The following is a 20,703-nucleotide window of genomic DNA, read 5'->3' as shown; positions in this document are numbered from 1 at the left end:
TTCTTGCGAAATCATACCTTAATGTAATTTTTTGTGTGAAATACAATCAAATGCAAGTTTTCGGCATTGACTGAGTTTTTCCGGTCATTGACTTGCACGTGAGCAGCACGTGGGCTTTATTTGGTTCTAAAAAGACCTTTTATAACCCATTTTTTGCGAGAAAGGAACTTATATAATTTTTTTTGTGTGAAATCACACCTAAATGTAATTTCACACTGTCTTACCCCGCCTTTTCGGTGATAAATATCAATATCTCTATTCCGTTAATTCTTGATCAGGAAAAGGTGCAATATTCGAATTGGGACGAACTGTTCGATTGCCACACTCATGCTTTCAACGTCCTTGATCACATAGATCCCAAAAGCAACTCGATTCAATTGTGAAACAGTGGATATATATATTGGATGATATCTACCAACCTTCTTCATATGATTCTTTATAGAGGAGACTCCGCACAACAGATCTTGAATAAACTCAAGGCCAATTTTCAAGATAACAAACATACCAGGGTCGTATATCCTGAAAACCAATTTAACCTTCTTCACCTGAATAATTTTCATGACATTAATTCTTATTGTATTGTTGGCAGTTAAAAACTATAAGTGATCAGTTAATTGGCTAATATTGGTCAACCCGTGTCAGAACAGAAATTGATTTTACTTCTTGTTGCCGGTTTGGTTGGTACCCATTATGATAAGGTTGCTACTATGATTCAACAAACGGAGCCACTTTCGATTTGTGGAATGCCCGGTCACGCCTAATACGAAATATGAATAGGGATGTCAATGGGGCGGGGGGAATGCGGATGTAGGTCCCTCCATCCCCATCCCCACCTGGACCTACATCCGCATCCCCACCTAAATTTGCCTTCCCCATCCCCGCCCCATCACCCATGGCGGGTACAAAATTAATCCCATCCCCGCCCCAACGGGTACAAACTAAAATCCATCCCCGCCCCACCACCCGCCTTGGTATCCATCCCCATCTCACCCCCGCCCCATACCCGCGCCAATACCCTCCTAATTTTTCCCATTTAGCAAATACTTGTCATATATACGGAGTAATGAAAAATTAACTTTAGAAAAAGTACCATATACTAAAAGTAATATATATAATCGAAAAAAAGTATCTGCCATAACAAAGAAAATTCAAACAAAAAAACTTAAAAGTCTCATCTAAATTCATATTATCACTTACAAACAAATAAATCCACATCCGCACCATCACCCATGGCGGGTATAAAGCGGGGCGAGTGGGGATGGGGCGGAGCAGATGGGGATCAATGGGGCGGATTCAACACAAAATCCACACCCGCCCCACCACCCACCAAATCTACCTCCATCCCCGCCTACTTGGGGCGGGTCTCCCACGAAACTCGCCCCACTGACATCCCTAAATATGAATGCGGGATACAAAACAGAAAAATGGTGAAATGTTTTGAGAGGGAATACTACTCTAGTACTCTGTGCGATTTTCTTCGTGAAAGGAAAGAGAAAAGACACTTCATTAAGATTATCAATGAAAAGAGAAAAGAGAAAAGAGAAAAGACACTTCATTAAGATTTTCAATGAAGTATACTTTTCTAATACATCCAAAACAAACATCAGAAATTAAAAGCATGAAACGATACAAGTAGTATCATAAGTAAGATATGATACAAGACCAAAATGTCAAGCCAATTCGTTTATAATTAATTTAGTTGAAAGTAAATTAACAAACGAGTGATAAGCCATCATTCATTGAAGTGTATACAAGTTTAATTAAAATTAAAGGCTTAGCCTCCAAGTATCATTTCGTCACTCGATCGTGTGCTCAACACGTACATGATCGATCTAAGCACGTATGCGTTGAGAACAATGTGAGAGAGGGTAAAATACACCGAATGAGATCTAAAAGCAACTTGGAGGGATAACTTTGCCTCGACTAATTCCTCTAGCGTAGCTGCATGTAGACACCGCTGGTTTACTCCCAAAAGTTAAGTTGATGTCTTGCAGTTTGATCCCTTTGCAGGGATTACTTGGACTACAAGTTAATGTTATGGCTTCTTTACGTCTTGATGTACCTTTTATGTTTATGAAACTCACATTACTCACCTTCACTCCTGAATTCTGCATTCAAAGAAAACAATATATTATATATATGTTCACAAACGAGTTTAAATATATGTACAACGGAAAAAGAAGTGACAATATCATAAATTTATATATATATATGTAAGAAAGTAATATATTGTTACCTGGTGAGGACATTGGTTATTAGGACAATATTTTTGGTCAATGATGATAGGATAATAGACATTGCGCATGACGAGATTGCGGAATATAATGTTGCGGACAAAGCTGTTGCTAGGTCTAGCCCATGATTTGATTCTAACGCCATATATTGTCCCGGTGAATACTACATTTGCAACTACTATATTGTGTACTCCATCTTCTCGTAGGCTGTTGCCCATGCTACCAATACTGCAAAATTTAAACAGAACATTATTAGTGATTTTTGTTGATTGTTGCTAAAGAATTCGATCGTAGACGAGTAATTATATTGTCATCATACCATGTATATATAATGATGAACGGACTAATAACGAACTAATCACTAGGTAGATGTAGCAATAATCTAGTAGTCTAGCTACCAATTGCTAGCTTGTGGGTTGGAAATTCAAGTTTAAAGTCCTAATTAAAAGCCTCGAAAGATTCATAATAAACCTTAAACTATTGCTTGAAACCTGACTTCAGGACACCTAAAACCCCTCAAGATAAATATAAATACACTCTAAATCCGCAAGATTAATACGTAGTACTACCTCCGTTTCAGAAAGTTCTTTACGCTTTGGAAAATGTGTCTAAAGTATGAAAACTTTGACCGTAAATTCTCACTATTATATACATCAAAATGTTACATGTAAGATCTTGTTAGATTGATCCCGTTATTCATTTTGAGAATATTAACTTTTTATATTAACTTTTTATAATTTTGAGAATAGTACGTAGTAAGTATTAAACAAATAATTAAACAAGAGTGCTTCACGAAGGTAATCACACCTTTAGTCACGACTCGCAGCCCATGTACATGTTTAATTCGAGTATAGTACGTAGTAATAAAACTACTACTAATATTCATACTAGCTATTATATTCCCAATTTTTTTAAGCGTTATAATTTGACCGACACGTATGTTAGGAGGTTTGAACTGAATTTGTTTAAATACTTTCCAAACGGGGTAAAGGGTTATGTTAGGAGGTTTGAACTGAATTTGTTAAAATACTTTCCAAACGGGGTAAAGGGTTAATTATTTATTTGTAATATGAGTAAAAAAATTGATAGTGTATAAATCATTTAGTGTGAGAAAAGATGATGTGAGTTGAATATGTAGGTCACACCCTGGTTTTTGGAACTTAAAAGAAATAAGTATTACTCCGTAAATAATTGAAAGTGGAGAACATGAGAGGATATAAATATGATAAAGTAAATAGTCTGGTAAATTTCAATTATGGAATGGAAGTGTAGCACTTATAAAAACGGCTTATTAACGGAAGAAGTATATTTCAGTTATTCCATTAAATCATGATCTCTTAATTATTTTAATTAGTTTAATAATATTTGTCATTTAAAGTAAGATCAATAGCCATGAACAAATTACTAAAACTTATTAATTTCAAACACTTTGTACAAAATTAAATGACAAACAAAAGGGAACGAAGAGACTAAATTAAGGGCTAAAATAAGGCAAGATCAAAGGATGGAGAAATTAATACCTAATACCATGTCCAGGGCCACAAGCAATTTTGTTAATGACCATGTTTTTGGTTCCAGGTCCTAGAGCAATACAATCATCACCGGTTTTAATAACGGAACCGTAAATGAGAATACGATTAGAATGTTGAATGTTGATGCCATCGGTGTTAGGGCTACCGCTTGGGGCTCTGAGCGTTAAGTAATTGAGAGCTACATTGTTGCAGTTCTTTATGCTCATGTGACTCTTCTGGCTATTCATTGACTTTAGCCCGCGCACTACTACGCCGTTGCATGATACAAAGGATATGGACTGTCCCGGCCCAAAAACATCAAAATTTTTATTATATGATCGATAAATTTAAAAGGAAAATACTCGTATGAAAGAGGGCATGATCAAAAAATTGTCAGATTTGATGTATTTCAAACCTTTAAAATGCATGTGTTTTGAATACTATGCTTATCAATACTGATATGAGTGAGGATTCCTTGAAATTCACTATTAATGAGTAAAATTTTCAATCTGCAACCTCTAAATGGTTGTTTCTTTTGGTATAAGGTTCAAATCTCACCATCAACATTTCATTTCATTTCATTTATTCTTTTTCTTTCTTTCACCTTCTATCCGATGACTTTATCCCTTTTGTCCTTTTTTCCTCTTACGTTCTTTTCAATAATTTATTTATCTTTGTATGAGTAGATTATATATTTATATAACAAATAAAATTTAGGAATATTTCATTTGCAAGGTATTATTAGAAACCATAACATATTTACTTGACATTTGGTATTTAATTTACTCCTCGTCTAATTATTCAACACATTTACTCAGTTAATTTTGCTAAGCAACAACTAGTAACGATAAAAAACACAAGGTTTGAAATTAAGAAAAGAGAATGACCAAAAAGTCTTGAGTATACCTGAGCTCCATTGTAACAATATCCGTAATGACGCCTACATGACCAAAATGGTTGACCCCTAGCATCAATGGTACCGGTTGTACCCCCATCAATAATAAGCCCATTAATATTGTAAAATTGGAGCCACACATTTGACCGGGCCAATACACGATAATCTGATGGGCCGATAATTGTACCCTTTATCCTTAATGTGACCCGATTCTTACATGGACCGGTAAAGGACATGGGCTGGACCACAAATCTCCCTTGAGGTACGTCGAGTGTGGCGGGTTTCACCGATCCACAAGCCCATGCCCATGCCTTGTGGAAGGCTTGGGTTGAGTCGGTTCGGCCATCGGGCCTCGCCCCGAAAGCCACCACACTATATGCTACACTTGTCTTTGCACAAACGAGTAACAAGAGAGAAATAACAATGAGGTTATTAATGTTAAGGGGGAAAACCTTAACCATCTTCCGCAGGTTCACAATTGTCTTTAAGAGGAAGATGTTAAAATTAAATGTTTGGGTAGGATAAGTTACCTGACTTATATAATGGTGGTGTAGATCTTATAATGATTAGTATAAGTCAACTAGTCTAGTTAGCAACTTAGCATAGATCATGTTAATTTTCATGTCAGTTACGTTATCAAATACGTACGGTATCACATAGCTTACGTCTAAACTGATTAATGTAGCACGTTAAGAATACAGAAGATATGATGCATTACTTTTTTTTTTTTTTTTGGCATCTATGTACTTAATTACTTAATACTCCGTAATCATGAGAATCTTTTACTCCCTAGTGAATATGCAAGAAAGGTAGTTCTATGGATGGACAATGGGTAACGTTTGAGTATAGTATAGTAATATACGGACTCGGACATTAAGTTATTGATCTATATAATATCCATACCTTACACGGATCCTTAAAGGTCTAAAATTATAGGAAAATTTGTAATTATTAATCCAATCTTTGTCCAGTTTTTTTTAATTAAGCCTATCTATGCGATATTTCTAAATAATCCAACATTTATGACCCATCTACTATTATTAAGCCTGGATGACCGGTTACCTGCTACAAAGTCAACGTTAAAAACGTTGACAACCTAAAGTTGGTTTCCCTCCTAAAATATTGGACACGTCATCATCACTTGCCACCTAAACAAGGATTTTATTTTTATTTTCAAAAAACCCTTAACCCTTCTCTTCTCTGTACCGTGTTTCAATTCCTTTCTCCTCCATTATTACTGTTTCAACCACAATTGTACTGGTTCATGACATCATCATCGATTTTCTTGTGGAAATAGGTGACTTCATCCACACGCATTCAAATTTCGTCTCCAGAATCGTACAATTGAAGGTGAACTTACGACCCTAGCGTTTTTGTTCCTTTTTTGGTAAATTTTTGAATTTTGGGCTTCCTTGATGGAAAGTTCGTAAAAACCCTAGCTGTTGCAATTATATAGTTTTTTTTTTATGTTGTGGGATGTTGGTTATTGTGGTCTTGTTGAAAATTTAGAAAAAAAAACATTGAATTGAAGAAGATCAAGATCCAACAGACAATTGCTTTACCCCAGCCATAACAATTGCTGATTATTTTTGATGAACTTCGAATGGAGAGGTATGAGGGATCAAGAATGGTGGAGAAGAGAAATAATGGAAAGAGTGCAGAGATGAAGCAGAAAATCGCAGAGGAGAGAGGAACGAAAACTAAAACAGCAAATAAAGAAAAGGAGGGGGAAAAAAAAAATTTATAGTTGTTATATAACTTGTTAGGCTTAATAATAGTAGTAAGGGTGAATACCGCCTACATCAGGTTAGTAACTTGTTAGGCTTAATAATAGTAGTTAGGTCATAAAGGTTGGATTATTTAGAAATATCGCATAGGTAGGCTTAATTAAAGAAAATCGGGCAAAGGTTGGATTAATAATTACACATTTTCCAAAATTATAAGACTCGGAACCAAATTTTATGGTTCAGTAGGGCTGTAGGGTATGGGTAGGATCAAGGGTGATCCTCCACCTATTTTCAATATTAGTACTCCTTCCGTTCTTAAATATTAGTCATGTTTTGACTTTTCAACTCGTTTCAACTCAATATTAAATGTAAATATCTCCAAATACGTATGTTAAAAAAATATAAAAAATTGATATTGTTAAACTACGCATTAACACGAACAAAATAAAATCTTAGATGAATATGTTTTGAAATACATATTGGAAAGAAATCAAAAGATTATCTTCAATTGTGAATAGTGTTAAGATTCCAAACAGGACTAATATTCGAGAGCAGAGGGAGTATTGTTTTTTAATACACAATTGTTTGCAAAAATTAGATGATTATACAGGAAAGTATGAAAGTAATCACACCATTTTGTGTCACTCTAAATGGAAAACATACGGTCTATTATACGGAGGGAGAAATAAAAAACAAACTATGAATATCGGAGTAGGTAAATGAATAAATGATTCTTCCAAAGATAAACTCACTTCTTCCAAGAAAATTGCCTTTGAAAAAATGATGATTTTTTTTGGAAAAAAGTGAAGTTATTTTTTACGCGGGGTCTTTTAATTTATGCGGATTGAATGTGTGAATTTTTTGTTTAGGTTACTTTAATTTTTGTCAAAAATGGGTTAAACAACGTTAATTGTTGACAATCCTAATATTTGTACGACTCCGTAAAATGTAGATGGTGGATTAGCAAACTTAAAGCCGCAATAAAGGGAGGGTGAACATTTTCATGTGAGAAAGAGAAGCAGTAAAGATTCTACAGGTCATCATCGATCATATGAATAATACGGAGTACAATTCAATAGAGTTTTAGAACTCCAAGACAGACAATATTGTTGAATAATGTGTGTATTAGACTATTAAGCCGTCAAAGCATCAAATTTAAACACAAGTTAATTCTCACAACGTGAACTCACCTATCATACCCTATTAAATCATTATGTCACCGGAATCAATCTGATTCAGTTTCAATTTCCGTTTGTCATTCACACGTAACTATCGTTGGTAGCAAATTAAGCTGGAAAAAGGCTTCGTCCGATGGCACCGGGTGGATCCGCCCGATAGGGCTTGAGGTCTCCCGTTGAAACTGGACGGAATCGCCCCTGTCGGGCGAATATAATTTGTAAGTTTACAAGGTGAATAAAAAAGACTTTTTGGTAGTGGCACTCGACCACTCATGCCCGACCGATAGTACATTTTCAAGCCTTAGAGTATGTTTTTAGTAGAGTTAAAAAAAGAGGAAAAAAAAAATCCACTTTCTTGATTTGATTAGTTACAAAGTAGTATCAGATCAACTTTTTAATAAAATGCAAACCCTGTCTACAAGTAATTGTTTTACGGTAAAGCTTTAAAATATATGGCCCCAAATTATTGTTTCGCGCTTAGACCACCAAAAAGTTAGGACCGGTCTTGCTTATAATCCAAAATTTAGATGGTAGATAAAGATGTACAACATAAATATGTTAGAAGAGGGACTGCTATTTGCTCCCTCCTATTAATTGTTTGGCCATCACAGTAGAATTCCTAGAGAGTGATGGATAGCTAAGTTGGTTAGAGAATCCATCCTGGTTGCAGGTGATGCTGAGATCGATTCTCATCCCCGCCCTTGTGGCTCATTTGCACAAAAAAAAAACACTAGAATTCCTATAAGGGATAGCTTCTTTTTGTTCTTCCTTGATTTAACTATCAATGTAGCAAGAAAATGGGAGGTTATGCTTTTTATACCAATTTGCTAATCGATCGATCGTTTTAATTTATGATTTGTATGGTTTTTTTCAAAAAGGTGATGGTAAAGGTCGCAAGTTGCGACAACATTTAGTTGTCACGATTTTATGTGTCGGAGTTTAATTAGTACATATAGACGTCACGTTGGCTATGCGTCATCAGAATATTTTTACTTATCAATGCAACATTTTTACTATGAAAATATGTAAATAAGGTAGTCAATATAAAGAAGGAAACAAATTAGAATATTAAGAATTTCCTACTTTTTTTGTAACATGTATAATAGATTAGCATGACATGTCATCATTGTAACACGGCTTAAATGTCATATGTTGCGAACTTTATTATTTTCATTGCCGAAATAGATTCCTACATGTTTCTCAGCTCTCACACATCATCAACCTCAAATTTTAGAGAAGAAATATATTGATCTACGACATGTTCCATACTTCTTAGGTTTCCTGGTCTCTTGGTGAGGTTCGACGACTTTTGGATTCGCTTCAATCGTTCACCCTCTGGAAGGTGTCTAGATCGGTGGTTAGTGATACCCATGTTCTTGCAGGCCAGGCTCGTCAGCGTCAAATTATCTCGCTTTCGTTTTAGTGTCTGTTTTGTTGTTCATAGTCCTTCTTGTCAAAAATAAAAGTAAATAAATAAATAAAATAACAAACCAATTACTCCACAAACCTGCATGCCTAGATGACTAACAAGCCCCAAAAAAAACCTTTACAACCTATTCAAAAAGCTATATTCCCTCGAACCAATTATTATCTATTAGTACCTATTTAGTACTACTACAAAACTATGGCATGCATGTTCTATGTATTTTTACATATTTCAAACAAAATATGTACTTTTTTTGGAAATAAAGCTAGAAAAGAGGTCGTACGGTGCCACTGGGCGCGAGTACAGAGAAGAAACTGGGAAGTTTTTGTCGCACTCGCGCCCGATTAGGCGGGCTAGTCCGGTCCGATCGGGCGAAGGCCAAAAGTCACGTTTGTCAAGTTTTGCTTTGCTTCATTTGGGTTCCTTTGGTAACAACCCTTTTGATGGTATTTTAAGTGACTTAATTATTATAATTATGTTGAGTTAAGTTGCTTGATGATGCTCTTAATTAAGTAGGTTATTAAGCTCTTTATAATCATACTTAAGTCTATTGATGATGGTCATTGGATTCCTTTGAATGTCTTGGCTTCCTTGGGTTATTTTATACCCACTAAATCATATAGAACCTCTATTTTACTGATGTTGATGAGTGGTTTTTTGTGGTTATTCTCTATGTTTACGGAGATAATTAATCTCCCATTGTTATGAGTATTTTATTGCTCTTGATGGTCATCAATCTCTTTAGATCTTTGGACTTTCTTTGATGGTTGGTTTTCCAAACCCTTATAGATTTGAGATTTCTTCACTTCTTGATTGGAATATTATAAATATACTCCTTCGTTTTGGAAAAACAATATGAGAAACACACACACTGGTTATCTCTTTCTCTCCTCTTCTTTTCTTCCTTTTGGGCATAAGTTTATATAGATCTATCTCATCACCCAAAAGTGCCTTTGTGTGACGAGAGTTGTGTAAATCTTAGGGAACGAATCGGTGAATACTATTGTCCACCCCGGTTGAATCGAATCTCATTTTCAAGGCATTGGTTTGGTTACCACAGTGCACGATAATCTTAAACACGATCTTATTCTTATTCTAGTATTTTGCCTTGAAAACACAATAATTACAACACGTTTATACAATATACAAGTTCGAAAGTTTAGATAAGTTAAAATAAAATATGTCAGATAAGTTAGCAAAATGTAAATTCAAACAAAATACAAATGGTGTTGCATGCAGAGTAACTATTACCTAGTGTTTTGGTAACTTTAACATGTTTTGATCAACTTTTTTAAATTAAAGGGTTACCTTTATACATCATTAGTGATTTTGAAAGAGAATATTTTTATTTAAGAGAAAAAATTTATATTATGTCAAGTTAACTCAATTTTAACCATTATGAGTTAACTTTTATTCTTTTGTACAAGATTTATAACTTTAAATAATAATTTATGAAAAATATATGTTTTATATATAGAGCGAGCTAGAAAGATGTAAATTGTGTGCCCGCCGATATATTGTATAATTATTTATCTCTTAGAGATACTATTTTTAATTTTAATAAATATTATCCCTCAAAATCATAATATAATGTATTAAATAATCACGTGACCCTGTAGAAATTTTATCCATAAAAAGTTACTTCATATTATAAAATGTTAGCCAATATAGGTTAAAAATTACCAAAAATTAGGTAAAAACTAGATTTTAGCCTGTTCGATACACGGATTCTATTAAATTGTTAAGTTAAAATAAAACTCTTATGTATACCAACTGCTATATTTTATATATTATATTAGATTAGTTTTTGATTTTGGATTGAATTTCATTTTAGATTTATTTTTTAATTATTAGAGTGTTTGATTTTGGGTGAAATTGTATATGCATAATATTAATAGTTAATTAATAAAATGTCTACGTGGTACCTAATTATTTATCTATGTGGCAGTCGACTTTTTTAATACAAAAATCATTTAAAAACCTTATTTTGCATTGACCGAATGCATTAGATTTCCTACGTGGCGCTCTAATATTGGATTAGTGTTTGATTTTGGATTAAATTTTATTGTAGGTTAGTGTTTGATTCTAGATGAATTTTATTTTAGATTTATTTTTAAATTATTAGAGTGTTTGATTTTGGATGGAGTTGTATATATTAGTAATTAATTAATTAAAATATGTACGTGGCACCTAATTAATTATCTACGTGGCACTCGATTTTTGTAATTCAAAAATAAATTAGAAATTTTATTTTTCATTGGCCCAAACCATTAGATTTCCTACGTGACGCTCTAATTATTCAGCAAATATGCCTCCTTTGTATTCGCAAATTATCTGGTGTATAATAAATATATTGTACACCGATACTCGATAAACCTTTTAATTTTTTTCGCACAATTCATAATTTAGCCATTATTCATTGAAGTGTATACATACAATAGTTTAATCAAGCAGCTTGAAATAGAAATTAATCCTCGATCTTTAATTTATATAATATCAATGGGTGATGGACTCGTAAGTGACGATTACTAAAAGCAACCTCTAGGGTTAACTATGCCACGACTACTTCCATGAGCATCGCTGCAAGATGTTATCGCCGGTTGTTTCCCGAAAGTTAGCTTGATATTTTTCAATTTGATCCCATTGCATGGATTACTTGGACTACAAGTAAATCTTATTGCCTCTTTGGTTTTTGATGTTCCTTTCACATTTATATACTTCACATTACTAATCTTCACTCCGGAATTCTGCCAGGAAAAATATACTCATGATTAGTATAATAATCAATTAGTATGTAGTAATTACCGATTAAGATCAGGGTGCACCTTATTTTACGGGTGTATATAAGAAATATTATTGATAAATCATGTTAATAGAGTTTTGGAGTACGATATTAATTACCTCGTGAGGGCATTTGTTACTGGGACAATATTTTTGGTCAATGAGGATGGGATTTAAAACATCATACATAACGAGATTTTGAAACGTGATGCCACGGACAAAACTGTTGCTAGGTCTAGCCCATGACTTGATTCGTACACCATTCGTTGTCCTCCAAAACCCTACATTTGAAACTACTACATTTTCTACCCCATCTTCTTGTAGGGTATTGCCCATGCTACCAATGCTGCAAAATCGCCAAACAGATAATCTTGTTATTGCTAATTGTACAAATCTTAAAGTTGCGTATACTAATATGAAAATAACTGGAACGATGATCCAAAATATAAATCAAGTACAATGAACGAGTTAACGTGACACGTTCCTTACGAAGAACGTACTTGTTTACTCCATGACAATAAATGACGAAGAGAAATACCTAATACCATGGCCAGGGCCACAAGCAATTTTATTGATGACAGTATTTTGGGTGCCAGGTCCGAGGGCAATACAATCATCTCCAGTACTGATTACCGAACCATGAATGGTAAGACGATTAGTGTGTTGAACATTGATGCCATCAGTGTTAAGACTTTCAGGTGAAGCTAAGAGTGTCAAGTACTTGAAGGCTACATTGTCGCAGCTTTTTACGCTCATGTGGCTCATCTGACTGTTTATCGATTTTAGCCCACTCACCAGTACATTCGTGCACGCTACGAACGTTATGGACTGCACAAACAAAAAGTACATAAAATATTAATACGTATGAGATTATTTACACCAATCGATACGTGATTTATCCTGTACAAAGTAATGATAGTATTTACAAACTAACACCAATTAAAATTTTTATACCAACTGACAATTATACCTGTGCTCCCTTGTAACAATTCCCATAACCACGTCTGCATGCCCAAAACGATTGACCCCTAGCATCAAGTGTACCCCCATTAATAGTAAGCCCATTAATGTTGTAAAACCGGAGCCACACATTGTTTTGGGCCAATATACGATAATCAGATGGGCCCATAATTGTACCCTTAATCCTTAACGTGACCTGTTTCTTACACGGCCCAGTAAAAGATGTGGGCTGGACTACAAATCCTCCAAACGGTATATCAAGTGTGACGGGCGTTGCCGAACTACAAGCCGAAGCCCACGCCTTTTGGAAGGCTTGGGTTGAGTCCGTTCGGCCATCGGGTTTGGCCCCAAAATTGACCACACTAATTGCTGCATTTGGCTTTACTAAAACAAGTAATAAGAAAGAGATAATACAAAGCTCAGCAATTATGGGAAGAGGAAGTAGCTTTCCCATCTTCCCTTTGGCAAATTTTGAGGGAGGAAGGAAGATAGGCAATATAATTTAATTGTGGGTTTTTAGTTGATTTATAGATCTTAATAATGATTATAAATTAACTAATCTAGCTAGATTATGTTATTTTAAGTTATTTGTGTTCTTAATTAAGCACGTACGGTGTCATTGCTTTTATTTGAAAGGAAGACCGGGATGAGGGGACAGTATCATTCCTAATTAATTATGAATATTGATTATGTTCATTATTATAGAGTATAGACTCCCTAATAAACATTGCAAGAAAGAATATGTAGCCTCGTCTTTGCATCATAAAGTTCAATCGATAGAAAATTAACATAAGCATGCAATATCATCTTGTCCATTTGTTTTAACTATTAATTTTTTTTTTTTTTGACTTACTACAAAAATAATTTTTTAGATAACTTTATACACAAATAAAAATAATCATAGTTAAGTTATTTTCAATCAAAATAAGGTGAACCAAACATAGTCTTGCCTTAGTCACTATGACTTTTATGTATTTTGCAAAGTTATTACTCCGGAATATGAATGTATATATTAATGTATTATGTGCTTACAGTTTGGTAAAATCTTTTACGGTACATGCTAACATCATGTGGCGTACATGCTGGAAAAAACCTATAAACTTATTTCAGGTTTTGTGTTTGTGTTCAATTTCTCAATGGTATCATATAATTGCAACTTTTTATCTGTTCACAAATCCAAACTCGGAAAATTAACTTTTTCAAAATGAAAATTTGTTAAAATTTAAGTGTAGTAGATAAAAACTAATATTTAGCCCGTGCAGTGGACGGGTTATATATTTTATTAAATCTACATAAAAGTTAAAAGGGTAGTGAACTAATTAATGATTCCACCATTGATGGATTAAGAATTTGAGATGTTATTTATATCAAATAAAATTATTAAAAGTATATAAATTAATTAAACGTATATGGAGAATCATGCAAGAATTTTATTTTATTTTAAAAAATATAAAATTAGATAGATGAGATGGCGAGAAGGAAATCATATAAAAGTAAGAATATGACACATGGCAAGAAAATCACTGTGATTTAAAACATTAGTATAGATGAGATGATCCATTTATGTAATTGATTTGGGATCTTAAAAGCATGCATGTAATGACCAAAAGTAGTGTCAATTATTATGTGTTCGCTTAATTGATGCAATGGTACTAATTTCTAGTTTGTGTCCGTGTTGATACACAAGATTTGTATAAAAAGAAAGCTAATAAAAGATTGCATTATTATATTATATATAAAACTAATTACTCTATATAATGAGATTATAATATATTGGTGTGACAGGATATTGTCAATATGTACAGGAAAAGTCATAGGATGCCTAATTTCCTAATGAAACTGGATCCCAGAAAGGCTTATGATACAATGGAATGAGATTTCATTGAAGAGTGATGACTAATGTAGATGTCCCCAAATTCCACTTCATAGTATTACCATGACTTGCCTCACAACTACTTAATACTCCATTTTGATTAATAGAGTCCCAACTTAGTTAATCCAACCAAAGAGAGGGGATCCCCTCTCCCCTCTCTTATTCACTCTCTATATGGAGTACTATTTCTCTAGAACAATACTTACACCCCATTTTAAGTTTCACCCAAGATGCATTTGCTTTGTTGATGACATATTGATGTTCTGCAAATTTAGACTACTAGAAAAAGGACATTTAAAGACGGAATATTTCTTCGTTAAAAGCCCCAAATTTCATCGTTAAACTTTTGAAGACGGATTTTTTCCTTCGTGATATTTGTTGTAACAGGTATCGTCCGTATTGGTTCTTACAACGATGTTCCACTACTACAAAAATGGGCAAAGAGACCCTTCCAAAATGGCATAAGAGACCCCTTTTGAGGAGGTCTCTATCTCAGAGGTCTCTTTGATTAAGAGACCCTCTCATCTAAAGGAGGTCTCTTTGTTAGAAACAAGAGACCCCTTAGGCAAGAAAGGGGGTCTGTTATATAAAGCATTAAAAAAATAATTAAGAAGGGGAAAAGACCCATTCTTAAAGATATGAGGTCTCTTTGTTAATTAAATTCAGATCTCATATGGAAGAAAAGGGGTCTCTTTGAATTTTTGTTATTTTTTTAATTCAACAAACTCAGACCCCCTATTTCCCCTAACGGGTCTCTTTGATAATTTTTAATTTAAAAAAAAAAGAATATTTATGCCGACATGTCTGCATATTGATAATTGCTTATATTACCAACCGAAAAATAAACAAATATTACATCCAAAATCTTCTACACAAAATTACAAATTACTCATTCATGATTGTAACTTTCATATATAAATCTAAATTTTACCTCTAAAAATACAAAAAATGTGCAACTACAGGAATAAAATCTCGTTACAACCTAAATAAACCCACTAAAAAATATACTATGTATATCTCTGAAATCGTACACCCAAATTGACGAGAGCTAACCAGTAATCTTCATAAATGACTATAAGTAAGAGGTGGATTACCCCATTCTGTTGAAAGATTTTACAAAAAGTCGATTCAAGGAATTAGCCAAAACAAATATTCAACCAAATAGAAAGAGCTCAAAATGAGCAAATTCATCATCAGTTAATAATATAGCTCCAGTTTTAAGTAATACATCTGAGTCAAATGTAGGTTGCATGTACCTTATCTATGACCACCAGGATCAAATAGTGTATGCCTCACAGGAGAGAACCTCGATCCCTTGTTGAGATCCATATTTCTGTGAACACCAACATATAGTAATTAGAAAGTAATCTGCTAAAAAGAACAAATTACAACACGTGGAAAGAGGTTTTTTGAACTCTCAAACAATACTGATAATATGAATCGGGGAAGAAGAGAGATCAAACATTACATCAACACAGAGCATCTAACGCTTGATAATATTGATCCGTATCATACTCAAAGCAAAGATTTTTTATGTTCAACTGGAAAAAATTCAAAAAGAAAAACAAAAACGCGCAAAATCAATTGCGTGTAAGATCATTGTATCTATGTGTGTTTTGTTATACTCGATCAATGTAAAACTCTTCCAACGTCTCTAAACTGGAAAAACATGTAATCAAGAAAAATTTATCAAGGGTCTATTTGCCTAATATGTTAGCTGTGACATAAAAATACTTCTAATAGTTCTAGAAACTAAAAACATCAACCATGCAGTTCCCCAGGAAAAAAAACATTTTCCCCTTTGTTTAGTGACTTTCCACTCACCTGCTCGGAATAAGGTTCAAATACGTACTCATACCGACTGCAGTAATGTACTATGCAAAGCTTCTCCTAGAAAACTAGAACAATATGCGCAATAAATTCCAGTATTTTGAGCTACTATTGGAACTGATTTCGTTCGGAACAATGATATACCAACAACTGATTTTGCTTTAGCTTATATGTATCCTAAGTTCCTGACCAATGGTGAGTATCATTCCAAACACATAATAATTGAAATATATTCACCAAATCAAGTATTACCCATCTAATAAAAATATAAAATGAATCTAAACCAAATACAATTATAATATCATAATCTACACAAAATAAAACGAAATACAAACGTCATAAAACCAGTTAAAGTTACAATTAACAAAAACAAAAATATCCAAATTACCTCTGGCTTTCTTGCCAATATCAGTAAATGGAGTTGGAGCCATCTCTTCTTTTGTAACTATGATTAATCATCTTTCTCCTAGGAAAACAGAACACGAAAAAATTAGATTAAAATCAAAGCATTCGTCTAAAACTAAAATGTTCCACTTCAAATTTGAAATAAATCAATAGATAATGATATTTTCCGAAAATAACCTGATCCATTTGTTCATAAAATTAACCGAACTCCACTATCAAATCTCATACATAATCACACAAAAGTTACACTAAAACTAAGAGTGACAAAAAGAGAGAGAAGGAAATGAATGGTGATACTTGTCAGAGATGTCACCGACGGTGACGACGGAGGGTGAATAAAGTCATTAATCAGGCAGTTTTAATTTCAATGGAATACACATATAAACATTAAACCTAAATATAGCAGCGAGAAATATAACAGCTAAAAATATATACCTCCACGGTCACAATTTCACCAGAGATGCTTAAAAAATAACAAATTGTGCCCTAATAGACAAATCTACGCCGCCGGCAAACAATAACATCCATTTTTAACCATAAAAGCTTAAAATTACGTACGACAGATCTAAAGAAAATCAAACAATGAGGAGGAAGGGAAATACCAGTGAAATATGAGGTTCAAATTTGAGAATGGAAAGAAGGTGACAGTTGTAGAGCTTGGTGCTTCAATTTCTAGAAAATTGATTTTTTTCGATTGCAGATCTACACCGCTATCGGCGCCCTTTTTAGGTTTTTTAACTAAGAGATGAGGACGACCATTGAACCTAATTATGACAAAATTCTCACCATAAGCAGCTTCATCAATGGAGACCTTGGTTCCATAGCAAGATTCGAGCTTACTTCACCGCTCCCTTCCTCCGAGCTTTTGAAATTACATCTCATTACAAGAATTTGTTTTTCTACAAATTAGGGTTTTATACCCTTGTTGATTTGAAGATTGAAAGAATTGGTTTTTCTTCGAATTAGGTGCAGAAAATGGAGAATGATTGAGGAAGATAAATTAGGGGTTTTGATTGTTAATGAAGGAGTAAGAATTTTGGGATGATTGACTTTAGATCTGAAGGGGTTGCTTTTCGCTGGTACAAGGGAAAAAGAATTTTCGTTTTTATTCAAAACGTTTTAATTTTTATTTTTATGGAATAATTCCAAGTTATACAACGAGTTTTCCGTATTGATCGAAATTAGGAAACAGACCCGGTATAAGATGACGGGTCTCAACTTTTCCAACTAGTGGACCCCACATACAAAAGACACCTCTTATCTATGCTAGCAGGTCTCTGTTTTATATTTTATTGTCTTGTAAGTGCGTCCAGGTCTATATAAGAGACCCTCTATTTGTAATATAAGGTATTTTTAATTAAAGAGACCCGTTAATTCATGTAATGGGTCTGTTTTTAGAGATCTCTTTGGACATTTTTGTGGTAGTGTTCCTCGTTAAATATTAACGACGAAACATCATGTCGTTGTTAACCATTAACGATGGATTATTGTTTCGTCATTAACGACGAATTATGGTTTCATCGTTAACAATTAAAGACGAATTTAGGATTTCGGCATTAAAATTTAATGACGAATTATTGTTTCGTCGTTAAAAAATAAAGAAGACATGATATTTCATCATTAGATATTCATTCATGATGAACATTTAAGCGCGCAATAATTGTAGACGCCTACATTGGACCCCAAGGCCCGAAGCTGTGAGTTCAATGATGAAACCAAACACTACTTATCAACACTTTCCGAAGTACGCAACGAACGACCTGTGAGTGACTAGCGTGATCCCAGAACCTATATTTCCATTTTAAGTACCTTCCATTTATGGTAACTGTTATGCTTATCAGCTACCAGATATAGCAACCGTACAAGATAGATATTCAAAATGATTACATTGAACTCCAATTAATCCTAGGAAAATATAAGACTTGTACTTGAACTAATACCGCAGAAGGGATAAAACCAAGAAAGAGATATAATTCGGAACAAACAGGAAGAGTCTAGAAAAATCAGCGGATAGATTTTAGTAGCAATAGAATTTTCTAGCGCGTGGCATACACGCACCGCTATTTTCTAGCGCATAGACACAAGCGCCACTTCATGCAGGCGCTAAAGTTCGTTTCTTAACCAATCACGACACAGGTAAAATTCCTGAATGAGCTGTCACTTACTCAACAATTGACAAATCTGACGCAGCCTAAACAAGCAATGTTTATTTCCAGTGCTAGTAAAACCATCACTTGAAATAACTGGCGTTGCTGTGTCAATTACATAAAAACTCAATCTCTTCAAACGTCTATCTTATTTCAATTCGGTCGTTTACACTATTAATACAAGCCCCCAGACTCCGAAAATCGGTTCAAAATATCAACCAAATATCCCCTTAAGCTTGATTATTGACTAAAACTTTAAACCCGTCCCGTATTCGTAATCATTCTACCGTATTAACTCTTGTTAAGCATAACTTTGTCCGTCTAAACACCCAAAACTGTCCCAATTGCTGCCAAAATTATAGTCAATTCATAAGCCTAAACCAAAGAATCTAAGGGGAAAGTTAGGAGGAATCGTACCAGGAATCGGGAACAGTCAGTCAATTACCGGGAAGTTCGAAGTAGAAAAGGAAATCTAGTAAAGACAAGGGGTTAGTGTTCCTGAGAACCGCAGTATAGCCTAAGCTACATTGTAACCTGAAATTACATTTTATTGCTTTCGTCGCCATATAAATATGCAGAGAAAAACTATTTTTTCTTTTTGAATATGGAGTTAGAAGAGAATGGAAAATCAAGTTTAATTATCTGGATCAAGTCGCTTAAAAAGGAAAATGAAGGATTAGAAGAAACTGGGGAGGAGAAGACGAAGCATCTTTCACCCTCTTTGTTAATATTACTCCTGTTAATTATTAAAGGGCAATCAAAACATTTCGCCCTCTTTGTTAGCTACTCCAATTTTTTTTTCTACTACGAGGAGATCCCACCGCCTTTGGCGAGTGGACTAATCTCCCGCGGGAGTTTGCATGGGTACCTCGATGGGCAACATCCCTCCCAGACTCCCAGTTGAGAGCTACTCCATATTAAAGGGCAATCAAAACTTTTCTCCCGCTTTGTTAGTTATATTGAAGGGCAATCAAATAATTTCGCCCTCTTTATGAATACTGAATATCAAAGAAGGCAATTAAATAATTTCGCCTTGTTTGCTCATATCAACAAAGACAATATAATATTGCCCTGTTTGATCCGTTCTACAAGGACGATTTTATTATCGCCTTTCTTTTGACGATAAAATCGCCCTCCTTGCTTCTGATTCTTGTAGTGAGTATGTGTTTGGTAATTTTTTTTATCATTCTCTTTACCCTCTCGGTTTTACCCCAAAATCCTCTACGTGTATACCCTACCCAAGGTTTCACTCCCCCTTTCTCTTATCTACTCGATCCATGACAACCTTAACCATCATTGACCAACATCTGGATCGACCCCACACTATCCCACCAACGCTCGACCCACCTCCTAGCCACAAGAACTACTCTGATCCACCTGCACTGATACACTCAACCACTAAGAAATCCTACCTAATTAACAACTACAAAGTTCTTTCAACAACATCGACAACCAACTTGACCACAATCAGAATCTCTCCATTACTGACAAAAATCGTCTCACCCCATCCATGACCCAAGAAACTACCTTCTTAAAACCCACTATCAGTCTATATCATTCGAAAACCATTATAAGGATGACCCACACACTACCATACTTTATGTAGAACATGTTCAACGTATTTTGACTTACTTCAAACAAAATATCACTACAAGAAAACGCGCTGTTACCAACTGATTTTACCGACCGCACTATATGTAGTCGGTAAAACAAAATTTACCGACCACTTTAAGAGC

General features: G+C 34.3%; 2 protein-coding genes across 2 annotated transcripts; both read right to left on the bottom strand.

The window, feature by feature from the left end:
* Positions 1-1,496: 1,496 nt before the first annotated feature.
* LOC110793544 (polygalacturonase-like) lies at positions 1,497-5,123 on the bottom strand. The gene is made up of 4 exons (XM_021998427.2): positions 4,652-5,123; positions 3,755-4,044; positions 2,237-2,462; positions 1,497-2,108 (listed from the first exon to the last, which is right to left on the bottom strand). Exons 1-4 carry the CDS (start codon positions 5,099-5,101, stop codon positions 1,890-1,892), a joined length of 1,185 nt encoding a protein of 394 aa, XP_021854119.2. The 5' UTR covers positions 5,102-5,123; the 3' UTR covers positions 1,497-1,889.
* A 6,143-nt stretch (positions 5,124-11,266) lies between these two features.
* LOC110793546 (polygalacturonase-like) lies at positions 11,267-13,216 on the bottom strand. Its single transcript, XM_021998428.2, has 4 exons — positions 12,723-13,216; positions 12,291-12,580; positions 11,873-12,098; positions 11,267-11,718 (listed from the first exon to the last, which is right to left on the bottom strand). Exons 1-4 carry the CDS (start codon positions 13,164-13,166, stop codon positions 11,500-11,502), a joined length of 1,179 nt encoding a protein of 392 aa, XP_021854120.1. The 5' UTR covers positions 13,167-13,216; the 3' UTR covers positions 11,267-11,499.
* Between the last annotated feature and the right edge of the window lie 7,487 nt (positions 13,217-20,703).

This window comes from Spinacia oleracea, chromosome 3, assembly GCF_020520425.1.
Source record: "Spinacia oleracea cultivar Varoflay chromosome 3, BTI_SOV_V1, whole genome shotgun sequence".
NCBI classification, from domain to species: Eukaryota; Viridiplantae; Streptophyta; class Magnoliopsida; order Caryophyllales; family Amaranthaceae; genus Spinacia; species Spinacia oleracea.
Note: the sequence above shows the minus strand (reverse complement) of the source record. Positions and strands in the feature narration are given on the sequence as shown.

Coding starts and splice junctions, on each gene's coding strand:
- LOC110793544 (XM_021998427.2), bottom strand. CDS start 5,101: ATGGTTAAGGTTTTCCCCCTTAACATTAATAACCTCATTGTTATTTCT. Junction 2,463..3,754: donor GGCCCTGGACATGGTATTAG/GTATTAATTTCT, acceptor TAAATTTTGCAG/TATTGGTAGCATGGGCAACA. Junction 2,109..2,236: donor ATAACCAATGTCCTCACCAG/GTAACAATATAT, acceptor CTTTGAATGCAG/AATTCAGGAGTGAAGGTGAG.
- LOC110793546 (XM_021998428.2), bottom strand. CDS start 13,166: ATGGGAAAGCTACTTCCTCTTCCCATAATTGCTGAGCTTTGTATTATC. Junction 12,581..12,722: donor ATTGTTACAAGGGAGCACAG/GTATAATTGTCA, acceptor TTGTTTGTGCAG/TCCATAACGTTCGTAGCGTG. Junction 11,719..11,872: donor GTAACAAATGCCCTCACGAG/GTAATTAATATC, acceptor TTTTCCTGGCAG/AATTCCGGAGTGAAGATTAG.